Genomic DNA, 15,277 nt, shown 5'->3' with positions numbered 1-15,277 from the left:
AAAATGTATAAAGCGCAATTGGTCTATCGACCCTACAATTTTTAGAGCGCAATTGGTATATCGACCGTAAAATGTTTAGAGCGCAATTGGTATATGAAAAGGTAATTTTAAGCGCAATTGGTAAACTCCCGGAAATAAGTATATCCGTTTTTTGTTTAAATACTTATTAGCCAATACAATTTTTTTACATTAACTTACTACTGTTGTTTTTATTTACTACTTCTTATTACTAATATTGATACTTTTCGTTTAAATGGATTTTTTTTCAATAGTTATATACTTGTATATTATTCTAATTTTTTTTATAAAATTCATTACAAGTTATAAAAATTAATTTTATACCCCATTAGACGCAGTTCATTCATCTTTCCCGTAACATAATAAGATAATCATATAATGAATAATGATACAGTGTACAATATTATTATATTTTTTATTATTAAATAATACAGTGTTAAAGTTATTTTCTCTTAGCTTCTATTAACCGGGACAAACTTAATGACCGGCCGGGACACCTGGGCTTGCTGTTAAAACCATCCCGGATGACAACCCTAATTATAGAACCTACTATAGTTTAACAATTCTTAAACTATTTGTTAAAATTTCGATGTAGGTGCATAACATTTCCAAAAAAAGTCATCTAATTAAAAAAAATTACAATATAAGAAGGTTCATTTACAAAAAAAAAAATTGTCACCACAAAATACTACTCGATAAAGAAAATGTATACATTTTAAAAATACTAATTCTGTATGAATAAAATTCCATAAATAAAAATGTAAATAACAATGTTATTAAAGTTCAGTAAAAGGGGCAATTATTGCTGAACATGCTTGGCAAATCACTGTGTGTATGATATAGGTACATACATAATATTATAAATGGTTAAATTAATGTAAAATTAATTTGACTGTGCATTTTTGGAAAATGCATGTAAAAACTTAATGTAACAGTAATACATGCAACATGCTTATGATTATTCATGGTTGTGGCTAGCACAATATTATATGACTTTTAAATTATTTAATAGCAATTAAAACAGTTCTAACATTTAGTAGGTATAAAGTAAAGCCATATAATCTAAAATTAATCTTATTATATAATAATAAGGTAGATACTAAACATTTTGTATTGCACAGTTCAGTTATTTTAATTACTTATTTCCTAGTTTTAATGTTTTATGCATGAGATTTAACGAATAAGATATTATAGATACCTGCAGGCTGCAAGTAAATTGAAAGAACATTTTTCTCTTTATACTTTATAGCAAATAGTTTTCTCAGATCTCACTTTCCTAATTATGTCAGCAACTATAGCGAATGCAATTAGTAATGGTTCATAGAAATTTTCTCTCAAATCATATTTATTCGCTACGCGTGTTGCTGTGTTATTGATTTATATTTGAAAAATGTGAAAATGTCTATAAAAACAATTTAATAGGTAGTGTTCTTACTTATTTTAATTTATGTATTTCAATTTGTACTATAAAATGTATAAAATGTGGGTTTAAAGATAATAAAATCGTTTTATGTCTTCGTTAAACGAATTCTGAACTATTTATTATTTAACAAAAAAATGTGACAATTCTATTTGGCCTTGATGAAAATCTCAGTCAAAAGTAAACCTTTCTATATACCATTCCGTGTCAACTGCTTGTTATTGTTGTTTGGCACTGATACTGGTAGTACCAGCTACTCTTACTTGCCACCATTACCCTATAATACATAATATACATATACCTATAAAGATAGTAGTTTATGTAAAAGTATGCATTTCCTGTCTATTAGATGCTTATAAAAAAATATTTCATAAACGTAAAGGTAACTTGTCGTTGGTATAAATATATATTTTTGTCTTACATTTTTTGTAAGCATATATTCTGTTATTGTTTACGAGCTTGTAAATGATTTGTAAAATAATAATGGCATATCATAAAATATTGAGTTATTGAAATAAAACTATACTTACCTAATTATTTATGTTTTGATTAGCGGATTAAATATATTCTTTTCAATTTAACGGTTAAACAAAAAAATAAATAAGTTAGTATTTACCCAGGCGGCCTGGGCCAGGCCATATATATACATAATATGTATACAGGTACAGAACTATAATCTATACCTATTAACAGTATATTATAATTAACTAGGCACTTTTCATCGTTGTTAAATAATTATAAATCTGTATATTAAAATGTGCAAATTAGATTTATAAATTATATTAGTATCTATATATAGGTAATTAAATTTCGATAGTAGAGATATTAGATATACTAGCTATTACCTATATCGGCCATATAGGCCATATATGACTGTATAATATATTAGTATATCACATATAATTATTCGCAAAATAAGTATATTATATGTGTGCTATTAATAACTTTTATACATCAAACATACGTATAGAGGAGATCGTTAAATATATATACTTTAAATATTTTAGTTGAATATTTTGAGTTTGAAATTCATAAAAATTTTTCTTTTTCAATTTAAGATATGAAAATATAATACAAGATGCATCATAAGATTGTCTACCTTTATCTAAAAAAAATGTCTAGAATAAAATCAAATTCAATTTTTATGAGTGTTTAAACTTTTAAAGTTCATATTTTTACAACATTGGATATTCACTCGATTTCTCATGTAGCGATTTTGTTATAATTCATAAATTAATTACTGTAGATACATGAAAATTTTATTGAATGTTTATATTTTCATTTTATATATATACAGCAAACAATTTTGAAAATATTTCGACTAGTTTTGAGTTGCTTGCGGACATTTTCAATTTTCAATTTTTTTTTTCTCTAATTGTCCGTAAAAATGTTAACCAAATATCAAATTTAAAATTTAATAATTATTTTGAAGTTAAAAATGTATAAATTGTTTAAATTGTATAGCTAAGGATTGAAAAATAAAACAACGTTCCACTTAAATTGGTTATATAATTTATAAATTACTTTATTCACAATAATATCATCAAATATACTTAGTAGTTATAGTAATAATATCATAGGCTGACTGATCTTCTTTGCTCAGAATCGTTTTTCTTATACAATGATATTATATCATTCAATCATTGAATTCAAATTTAACACCTTCCGTTACAGTGACCCACTTGTAAGTTGTAACCTACTTAACCTACTGTACAGCAGAGTGGCACCCACTTGCCTACCTTTTTTTTTTAAACGTGAACTTTCTGAATCAATAAGAATTATTTCCCTTTTTATTCATTCAAACATAATTTATTAAATTATAGTATTAAATTATAGCAGGTAAAAGTTTAAATTATTCCATATTAAATGTAGGCAACACGATGGATCAGTAAATCGATAAGCTTAGCAAAGTTTTGTTATATATCATATTATTGAATATAGTTCGCTACCTATCTTACATATTTATTAAGTTTAGAACGTCTCACCCAATCTTAAGTATTAAATATAGGTACGTGACATATATTGTATTTATACCCAAAACTTACCACAATAATTATAGATAAATGTAAGAATATTCATATAAAATAATATAAAATAAAATATAAATCATTTTGTATTTTGTAGGTACACTGGTCATTGTCCAACATTGAAATTCCGGTTTGGGAAACGATATGGAGCTAATACTTTAGACATTATTCAGGTTTGAATATATTGAAACTATCACCTATGTCCTATATGATATAACATAATTTATCAAATTTTTGATTTTTAATTAAAAATGTATTGGTACTTAATTTCCATTTGTTTTATAAATTTAAGGAACTTCGTGAAAAAGGAGTGTTAAAACAATGTGATTTAAAAAACGTGTACCTGAGAGATAGCCCATTAGATGAACTACCCCCAAAACCAAATACAAATGATTTAAAAATTAACGTTGACAAAGAACAAGAAACGGTCAATAATTATCAAAGATGTATTTTAGGCTATACCGGTATTTTTTTTACTTTTTATTCCCTGTAAAACGTATAACTTCACTAAGTTTAATTTATTTATTATATATTATGTTAATTTTATTATAGGATATATACCAGGGATGCATTTTCGGTATGGCAAAACTTTTTGTAGACTGGCTCAAGAATGTGAAGACAATATGCTTGTCAAATTATCGTCAGAACAAAGTCGAAAAGCTATTGATAGACCTGTTCGTTTTTTGCCTCCAAAAATGGTTCCAGATAAAGCCAACATTCGTCTACAACATACTTTGAATAAATATAAAAAAAGCAAAGATTTTAAAGGTAAAAATTATGTCATAAATGTATTATAATTAGTGCCAGAAAATCCAAAGCCTCATGTTTTTTTCTCGTAAATTTATATTTTTTGTTAGGTATAATTTTAAAATTGAAAATCTTACGATTTGAGTAGATTTGACCTTTTAACCATATATTAATGAGTTCGTATAGGTTTAGTGTTATTTATTTATATATTTAGTAAAGCAACATACACTAGAATATAGGGCAATGGGGCATGGACACAGCACGCAATTTCCTAAATTATATTCCAAATGATAAATAATAAATATACATATATTTATATTGAACATTAGTGTCATGGGTGGGGGGGAGGGGTATTACCATCGCGCAAAAATTGTTAACAGTCATATTTACGCACTGCATGTGTGATAAAAGACTAAATTATTAAACTAAACCATGGTAATTAATGTTGTAAAAGAAGAAGTTAATAGTATCAATCCAGAAGACGCTACAGTAGATGTATTTACTAAACTTAAAAATAGCCGGTGTCCGCTTTTTTAGAATATAATACTTTATAAAATATGAAGTAATAAATATAAAATATAAATCACAATTAATAAAAGTAAATAGGTAGGTACCTATTAAGTATGTTAATTATTTTTTTTTTAAATTGAATTTGTCTTCAAGTTTTTAATGCGTTAGGAATTTATCTATTGGTCTTCACGGGTTAAGTAATCAGTTACCTATTTGTTATCTTTCAGTTTTTAAATAACTTTTGACTATTTATGTTGATGTTATCCATGATCTATTGACAAAATTAAAAGCAAGATAATGTAGATACATAGGTATGTATTTTTATATGGTCAGATGAAATTTCAAAATGATCTGCTTGAAACCCTTGCACAGTTGCACACCAGAAAAAAAAAATTGAAATGACGCCCCTGATATGAATAAGTATTTTTATACATTATTGAGAATATTATATTTATAGATAAGTATATCATATTATATTATTGTATACTGTTTTTATTTTTACTTATAAGTAGGTATAAGTATTCAGTTCCACTATATTTAAATGATATGTATAATTAACGGTATAATGTAAATCGATTTAAAATTAATAAAATATGCATATGATAATGCAATAATAAACATATTATTTAGTTAACAAAAAAAGAGTCCAAACGAATAAACGATACTATATTATGTCTAATAAGTTAACATACTTTCCAGTCGTGTAAGAAATATATTAATTTACTTCTTACATTTTTTTTAAAAATTATGATTAAGTAAATAATTATTATGAATTTTTTTATTAGATCACAAAGTGTCTTCTGAATTACCACCTATAGCCGGTTATACAGGTCATATTCCAAGACTCAAAGTATCTAATATTTCAGTGAGTCTACCTTTTCATCACTCAGCCAAACTTGGATTGTCGGTCTTAAAACAAGTGAGATTATATTTAATAATTATCCGCTAACAATATTATTTTTCAATAATAAAGTGAAATCAATATTTTTATTATAAGTCGTTAGTTTGATAAAAAAATATAATGGGAACAAATAAAATACTATGCAATAAATTACTTAATAATTAATCCATGGAAACTTTCCATGTACCTACTAAACTATTAATGCACATAGACATATTTCCATTGTATTATTTTTCAACTATATGAATATTTACTTGTAACACTCAAATTTAATTACAAGTGGGTTGCTGTAATGGATGGTGTTAAATTTGAATTCAATGATATAATATCATTGTATATAAGATAAACGATTCTGAGCGAAAACGGTCAGCCAGCCTATGATATTACTAAATATATTTTATGATATTATTGTGAATAAAATAATTTATTTATTTATACCTATTAACGTGGAACCTTGTTTTAAATTTTCAATACCTAGCTATAAAAAATTGAACATTATATAAAGTTTTAGCTACAAAATAATTATTAAATTTTAAATTTGATAAATTTTGACAAAATTCCAACTTTAAATGCTTATAAAAAAAAATTGTGCCTATGTATTTTTAATATTTTTCAACTTCTATTGTAACAATATATCAGGAGCTTTGAATTAAATTTTCACGCTTTTTTACCCAACAAATAAAATTTTATTGATATTTATATAAAAAAAAACTAAAAAAATTGGAAACTGACAATGTCCGTAAACAGCTCAAAAAGAGTCAAAATATTTTCAAAATTGTATGGTGTAAAGAAAATGAAAATATAATCATTCAAATCTTAGATTTAAAAAGAAAAATTTTCATGAATTTCCAACTCAAAATAATTTGCAAATTTTCATCATTTTTACGTATTTGTCAATATTTGAACTTTAACCACTTATAAAAAAAAATTGTGAATATGAATTTTTAATTTTTTTCATCTGCCATTGAAACAATATACTAGGAGCCTTCTATTAAATTTTCAAGCTTTTTTAACCTACGAATAACATTTTATTGATAATTATAGAAAAAAAAACTAAAAAAAATGGCAAATGAAAATGTCCGTAAAGAGCTCAAAATAAGTCAAAATATTTGGAAAATGTTAGGATGCTAGAAAATGCAAATATAAACATTCAGTCAAAATTTCATGGACCTACCGTCATTTGTTTAAGAGTTGCACCAAAAACCAAAATCAATTTTCTCGAAAACAGATTTTGCGGAAAAATTCCCGTTTTTCCTTAATTTTTCTTTTGTTTTTTATGGCGCTTTTGAAAACTACTGGACAATTTTTACTTTTGATCCCCCAAAGTACCAACTAGATTCACTTTCCTATCAGAAAAGATACTGTTGAAGAAAATCTAAGCATTTTTACTTTCCTAAAAGGTGATGCAGAGACAAAAATAAAAATATTAAAAAAATAAATAAAACACATCATTGTAAAATCAATACATTCATCGTTCCACTCAGAATATAAATACTAATATAATTGAAAGCTGAAAATGTCCCTAAACAGTTCAAAACAAATCAAAATATTCTAAAATTTTTATCAAGTATTATAGAAAATGAAAATATAAACACATAGTGAAAATTGCATGTATATACGTTTATTTGTTTTAGAGTTATACCAAAAACCAAAATCAATTTTGTGGAAAACCGATTTTGCGTAAAAATTTCCGTTTTTCCTTAATTTTTATGTTGTTTTTCCCGGCGCTTTTGAAAACTATTGGGAATTTAAAAATTTGACCTCCCGAATGGAGCAACTAGATTCACTTTTTCATCGAACAAGATACTGTTGAAGAAAATCAAACCATTTTTATTGCCCCAAACCGTGATGATAGACACAACAATTAATAAAAAAAAAAACACATCATTGTAAAATCAATACATTCACCGTTCCACTCGGATTTTAAAATCAAAATCAAATGTGTGGGAAAGTCGATTTCAAGTAGACTTGATGACAAAATTCAAATCTGTTTTTGGAATATTCTTATCGTTTCATTAGATCAATTGGTATGTTTGGCAAATAATGAAAGAACCAGTCTAAAATCCTATGTCACGTGTGTTAGACGCGTTAGACAAAAACAGAAAATCATGGTTTCAAATCCCCTTAAGTATTAGTAAATTTCTACTTTTAACCCCCACCTTCCTCCCGATGAACACACTAGCTTTAATTTTCTATACCAGAAACTTTTGACAAGTTAAATATTGAAATATTCTTTATTTATTTCTACTATAAAAACTAAAAATTATCGTCAGACACAAAAAAATCATTGTAAAACCAATACAATCATTGCTCTGCCCAGAATTTATTACAATTTTAAAGACGCTTTGCCCCCGTAACTTGTCACTTGTAATCTTCCCTCCTGATCTCTACCATTGAGATTAAATTACTCACACAGTAACTCATAGTTCATACTAAATAATGGTATAGAACTATAGAAAATAATTGTGTATGATATACTAATCGGAGATTAATTATTCACATATTAATATAATATTATAGCTACATTATAGTATATTATAATGTGGCTCGGCGCAGCGCAGAGGCTAAAATCAATCACGTGACGTGATTGAAAGTAAGCAACGGCCACTGCCACTAGTTCTCAGATGGGCGACCACCCGAGTTCTTAGTGCGCGAAACCCTGCCACACATACACGTGTTCCTAACCGACCGTTCCAACCGTCCCAACCTTACTGTACCTTACTGTACCAATCTAAAAGCTAGTGGCCTAAGTCGTCGAAGCTTTAAACCTAATAATAAAAAAAAATAAATATAGTTACTAATTTAATTTAACTAATTAATTTAAACATTTCGTTTATTATAAAGTCTATTCAACTCAGTGTCCGCAATGTACTATATTATGTCAATAAAACCTTGTATACAAATTTCATCTTTTTATTTAAGTGTTTAAATATTTAAACTATTTTAAATGAGAAATCAATGAAAATTATTTATTAAATATTTTTCAGGACAACGGAAATGCTGTCAAACAACACACTAGATAATTTATAAAGAATATTTTTTTGTTATTATTATTTATCTACTAAGTAGATATTATATTAAAAATAGTTTTTTTTAAATTATATTTAGTTACAATATGTTAAGTGTTTACACATTTGTTTTTGTTTATATTTATTTCATTTATGCAACTAGTTACCTAAATAATTGATTTTTCAATGTTAATATCAATTTAGACAAATTGTTGTAAATGTTTATCTGAAACATTAATGATGTCAATTTATTTATTATGAATAAAATCTATTTAATAATTTGATGTTTCTTTTCAATATTTTTTTGAAGAGTAAAGACATTTTATTTTATTAATGTTATATAGCTTAACGATTGTACCTATAAATGGTGAATGTATAGGTACCTACACCTGTATTACGATTTCCGAACAATAGGTAAGTCAATTTTTTTTAATGACCTATATTTTATATTTTATATAATTGTTTCTTGTAATAACACTAGGGGTAGACCTGCTCACTTCGCATGTCCATTCTTCATTTTTTGCGTACTAAGGGTAATAACTCTAATATAAAAAATTGTAATGAAAAATAGTACAAACATTATAAATTATTAACATTTATCTTAGATCATCTTAGATGATCCGTATTGCTCATATACAAATTCAAGAATACATCTCTATCAGTGTTTCTTTTATAGGTAATAGGAACACATTATACAAACCCTTAAATTGGATTGAATATTGATTTTGATTCAATATTGGCTGAATGATCCTCGCAATACATCAAAACGATCATCCACCTTTTTCACAACAACTCATCAATGGCTTCTCATCTTCATAAATATAAATTTTGGCCAAATTTTTGAATTTCAGACAGTTTACATTATATTTTATATATTATAATGTAAAATTATATCGTACTATTATCAGCATTTAGCAGTAGCTCGATTTAATAAAACAGAACTTACCACTTACCGGCCACTTTGTTCATCGGCTCCAACTGACAAGTATAGCAGTTATTGATATAATCGTGAAATATTATTTTATTAAATTAAAATGTATTCGTATGTTATAAAAACTATTATAGATATAGCTACGTAACACTGGTGAAACTGAGCAACAGTAACAGAGTAATTTGTATCGTTGCCTTCTCGTATTATTCGTTGATCACTATGGAGTATGAACTCCGACGTGGTTAATAGAACCAAGTGGCCGACGAACAACATCGCTTTGTACAAGCAGTTGGACCGCGTCCAGAACAGATGGTACTTGCGGTGACATCCAACGTTACTTATTGGGACGTCAGGTATCACCGGGCCATGAAGTCCAACATCGGGCGGGTAGACAGGATCAGTTTTCGAACGCCAACAGTTGATGCCAGCACACTATACAATTTATTGCGTAGGGTGCCACTTACGTAACGAACGTTAGCGATCACCAACCGGATGGCACGAGGGCGTATTGACCAGTAAGAATAATATAAGAGTGACAGTTCATTCAAGTCGCCATCGACGTGCACACCAAAAGCTCCCCCAAAACAGTATGGTTCTGAGACGTCAGGGCAATGTTATGCATGTTAAAAACAATTTTTTTTTTTAAATTGTAGAAAACCCTAACGGCCTAACCCAAAGACAAAAAATGTTTGTCCATGGTTTTATTATAATACTGTACCTAATGTATTAATATATTATAAAATATAAATACATATCTTCTGGCGTGTAGACAATGAGTCGAATGAGAAAACCAATGGTGACAGACTTCAGCAGATTATTTAAAGGCATAAAGGTTATAAGTATACATATAGGTATGATTACATCATATGATGGTATCATATGATTACATATTGAGCTTTTACTTTTTAGACACTATGCTATTATATCATTCTCCAAATTTAATATTTATAACAATTATAACATTATCAATCGTTACACAATAATAAGGTAATCTAGACAGCTGTTCGTACTATATTATAAATTATATTATTATATACTACAGGTACCTGTTATATATTATACATAACACATAAGTAGGTAGTTACGATACGAAAAAAGTAAAACGTCATAAAGCTTATATCAAACAATACATACGTACATATTTCCATTAATATTAATGTTGATATTTAATATTCGGTATTTTAATATACCTGTATGCACTTAAAGACGAAGAATGTCTATGAAATAATAATAATTGGATGTTTTATCTTCTTTTACGCTGCAACTTTGTATAGAATCAAGATGATAATACATTTATATTTATGTAAATATGTCAATGATATTTTCTGCATCGGCGTTTACATGCAATATAGGTAGGTAAGTACAATAACAAATAAAGTACAAAGTTATGTATAGAGAGGATTTCCTTTTTATTTCGATATTAACTTTCATCAAATTTTTCATTTGTGACCTACCAATTGATACACAAGTTGGGCAAAATTAGGGATATTAAATAAATTAAAAACTGGTTATTGATTTAAAATAAATACAAATTATTCGTCGTCACCAGATCCCAAAACCATGGAGATGAGGTCTTCGGTGTCGATCAATCCTTTTTTGTCAATTTCCATGTTGTCAAAAGCATCTTTGACTTCTTGGTTGGAGAATTTGTCACCCCAGTTCAATAGACCGTACCTCAGCCTAAAAATATAATTACCAGTCAAAAATCTTGTATTTGAAAAATTTTAAATGTGTTTGAATACTTACTTTTCGCTGTCGATTTTACCGTTGTCATCGAACGACTTGATGGCAGCAATAACAGTCTCGTCATCGTCGGTTTGACCTAATAAATACATCAAATTACGATATTAATTTATTTTATCATAATATAATAGCACACCTTATTGAAAGCATTAACAGTTTACTGACCTCCATCAGACATCCTAGCTGCAAACAAGGTCAACAATTGGGTGAAGTTAACTGGACCAGAAGCTTCGCTCAACATAGCTTCGAGTTCAGGGTCTGTGACTAGCTTGCCCACTTTGTCCCAAGTGGCTCTCAAGTCCTCTTTGCCCAAAATGCCATCTTTATCCCAGTCCATCATCGAGAAACCCTGTTTAATGAATTATATAAATTATAAAATAATAATTTATAAATCACAGATACTCTATAGGGACCTAATCCATAATATGATTATTATATGCATTTAACAAATTAGGCTATATTACCTCTTTGAATTCGGCCACTTGTTGGGTTGTGAACATAGAGAACACATTACTGCCAGACCTGCGGACTTTCTTGGATGAACTTTTACGGCTGCTGTGTTTTGTGCTGGAATGAGAAGGAGGTGCTTCGGGTTCAGCGACTGGTGCTGGTGCTGGTGCTTCTTCCACTGGTGCGGCTTCTTTTGGTTCTTCCTTCTTTACCTTCTTCTTCTTTACCTTCTCTTTGTCAGCCTTAATAAATAATGTAAGTTTATAATATTTATATATTATGTATTTATGTCTATACAAAAATAAATAAATAAATAAATCTTTAATTTAAAATTATTACATATTTTATATATGTAATGTCATCTGTCCATAGGATTCATATGTAATATTTGTGGTGTAATATATTTTAAAGCTTAATAATATTCCAATAAATTCAATAATGTACACAAAAATAGATATCCACATCATTTATAAAATTTCCCGAATATTTATGAAAAGATTGGAATATCAAAAATTATTACTTAAAATCGTTCGAAAAATTACTTAATATAATTTATAACTATGTATAGGTAAGTACTTGCCAAATACATGAGAGATACTATGCCCGAATTTGAATAAGTTAAATATGATTACACAGATGTATTAATATTGCATATCTTATGTGCCGGAAATAAATTATTAAACAGTGACTTTTATATTTTCTAATTTTTGTTTTTATAGTATCCTCTATTATTATTTCAGCCTACATGCAGACGAGTTCAATGGAATTCCTAACTTTAGAAATACCTACAACGTAATTTGGGAACTTTCCAATATTATGTCATGTACGTGCCATATTCTAAATATAAATCTAGCTTAGTCCAGATAATGAATAAGACTTATTGCCAACTTTATACTTGATGTAAGTATCTAACATGTTCAAAAATTCCAATTTTAACATAATTTTAATATGCCTGAATTAACTATAGAATATTACTAATTGTTGTATTTACTATTTAGTACAAAATGTAGTATACAAGAGTATAAAAATGTTTCAGAGTAGGTATTCGTAGTAATTATTATCATAAATATTCTAGTTAAAATAAATTTAAATAAGGATAGACAGATATAATAATTAATTGATGGACATCAATTATTTTCAAATATATTTTCTTTTACAATTATTACTTATTACAGTGCATTGTATAATTTACTAATGTTTAACATACAATTAATAAATATAGTACCTAAATCGTTTTTAAAAGCTATTGAGTTTGTGGTTTTAGACTATTTACGAAAAAAAAGTTTATTAATATAAATTCATATAACATAGCCAAGTTGTTGGATCGAAATAAATGTCGATAAAAAAAATAAATAAAAATACCTACTTAACATTAGGTTTAGGTGTTTTATGAAAAACCAGATTTCAATTCATTTTTAAAACAATTTTTCTATTTGTACATTTTTAGTTATATATGCTATTTAATATATTTAATTTCTATGATATATTTAATATTTTTATAAATATTATAGGTAATTTATAATGTATAAATATAAATTCATAGATAGTTTAATAGAATTTCATAGTTCTTAATTTCTTGTTATTATTTTTCACAATCGAATCGACCGAACCTTATTTTTTTTAAACTTTTTAATATAATGAAATTTAAAATATATTTTTTAATTATTTTTAGTATCATTGTATAGTTGTACCCCATCTTACGATTTACAAAATATAATTTAACTATAAAAATAATTATTCACCTATTATTAATTACATACAAATAAATAGGTAAGTACCTACTTGATATAATATTATTTAGTATATTATTTATTATAATTTATAATACATTATGTATACATAATAATATACGAAGATTATTTAATTATTTAAACTTAAGAGTTATTTTAACCAATTGAGTTTAATTTATTTAAGAACAAGTTTAAAATATTAGGTGATATAGAGACGTGTACTAACCATTTTGTTTGTTTTCTGTAGTCGTTATTAATGCCAAGAGAAGGTGAACACTACTGAGCTACTGGGCCCAAGCTGCTTGTGGTTCTCGGATCTTGGAGGTTTAAAAATACAATATGTATCGGCTAGCGAAACATTAAACTTAGCCATACTCAGTCATATGGTGTTCGTGTTTTATTTAAACTCGCATTCGCTCCCCACTTCTTCCCTTCTATTAATTACGCATACTGCTCTATAACAATTTTTTTGGCATCTCTATCACAATATACTCATAATATATATTACCTTTAGAAAACTAATAACTTTCTCTAACCCCCTTAACTTATAGGTTAATGTTTTCATTTGACCGCCTATTACTCGAATTCACTATCGATATATTTACGTTATATTAAAAATAGCCAATATAGTTAAATTTTAGTTATATTTTGTTAATACAAAATATTGTTTTGTTTATATTGGGTACGTTATTTTATACAGTTATTTTTAATAATACTAATTTTATAAATAATAAATTGAATACATATTTTTATCTGATAAGCAAATAATTTCAATATTGTTTAGCTACAGACCCGGGTCTGGCCGGCGAGCTGTTGCAAGATTATTATGATACATGGGCCGCTTGCTAAAATAGTAAAATATCTAGCTAATATTAAGACCTTTTTTAAAACATAAATAATAAATTTTTGTAATAATTTTACAATGATGTGGTTTTTTAAATTTAATTTTTATTGTATCTGTCAGCACATTTTGAGCCAATAATAATATGCTACATATTATAGCACGTGCTACGTGTAAATGTAAAAGTAAAGTCTAAAATATAACTAAAATTTTTAATTATAAACTATCACAGTAGGTATCATAGTATCATATTAACATAATAACTTTATGAGCAAAGTTTGGAAAGGAAGTGCCTATCTAATTAATTATACTACCTATGGGGTAAAAACTCTTATGAACAAAAAAAATTTCCTCTCAAAAAGTTTGTACTGAAAAATTGGATAGTAAATTCTATAATTAATAATAATAAATTATAAATTATAATAAATTAACTCAATATTAAAATATCTATAAAAAAATATAAAATGTATTTTTAGCAATGCAATATTTATTCTTGTTTTGTTTTGTAAAAGATGAACTTATTTTCAATTTAAATGTATTATACTGCAGTTATATGTTGAAAATGTAATTTCTACATTTTTTAAGGTAATTAAGTAATTTACTAACAATTAATAATTTATGTCAGCAGTGCAGCCTACAGGTCTCTAAAGGTATGATTGGCACTGTGTATTAGCATTGATTATAAATATGATTTATTTATATTTATTATATTTATTAATTATATACTGTCTTATGTGTACCTATTTAAAATCAACGGTATTAGGTAGGTATATAAAATAGAATATTTCTATACTTCTACCTAAAGAGTTAAGAATATTAGGTTGTATGATAATCGTTGGCCTCATTATTTTTGTTTTATATTATAGACGTTTGTGTAATGATGTGATATGAGACATTTAAATTTTTTCTGCCAAAAAGTGTAACTATTCGACTATTTGAGTGTAAAATATT

General features: G+C 26.7%; 2 protein-coding genes across 3 annotated transcripts in view; one reads left to right on the top strand and one right to left on the bottom strand.

Moving 5' to 3' along the window:
- LOC100569971 (protein FAM166B-like) overlaps positions 1-8,707 on the top strand; it is a 16,543-nt gene extending 7,836 nt beyond the window's left edge. For both annotated transcript variants that reach the window (XM_016803609.2, XM_003243779.4), the window contains exons 3-7: positions 3,563-3,638; positions 3,758-3,929; positions 4,018-4,233; positions 5,508-5,641; positions 8,611-8,707. In XM_016803609.2, coding sequence (XP_016659098.1) covers positions 3,563-3,638; positions 3,758-3,929; positions 4,018-4,233; positions 5,508-5,641; positions 8,611-8,646 — 634 coding nt within the window. In that variant the 3' untranslated portion in view covers positions 8,647-8,707. The remainder of the gene's footprint in view (positions 1-3,562; positions 3,639-3,757; positions 3,930-4,017; positions 4,234-5,507; positions 5,642-8,610) is intronic.
- Positions 8,708-10,477: 1,770 nt separating this feature from the next.
- LOC100165074 (myosin light chain-like) lies at positions 10,478-13,785 on the bottom strand. Its single transcript, NM_001162731.2, is given in 5 exon segments — positions 10,478-11,242; positions 11,309-11,384; positions 11,471-11,654; positions 11,770-11,997; positions 13,712-13,785. Coding segments are annotated over 5 exon segments (639 nt in total). The 5' UTR covers positions 13,715-13,785; the 3' UTR covers positions 10,478-11,094.
- Between the last annotated feature and the right edge of the window lie 1,492 nt (positions 13,786-15,277).

Source organism: Acyrthosiphon pisum, chromosome A2 (assembly GCF_005508785.2).
Source record: "Acyrthosiphon pisum isolate AL4f chromosome A2, pea_aphid_22Mar2018_4r6ur, whole genome shotgun sequence".
Lineage (NCBI taxonomy): Eukaryota > Metazoa > Arthropoda > Insecta > Hemiptera > Aphididae > Acyrthosiphon > Acyrthosiphon pisum.
The sequence above is the reverse complement of the archived record's forward strand: the minus strand, read 5'-3'. Positions and strand labels throughout refer to the sequence as shown.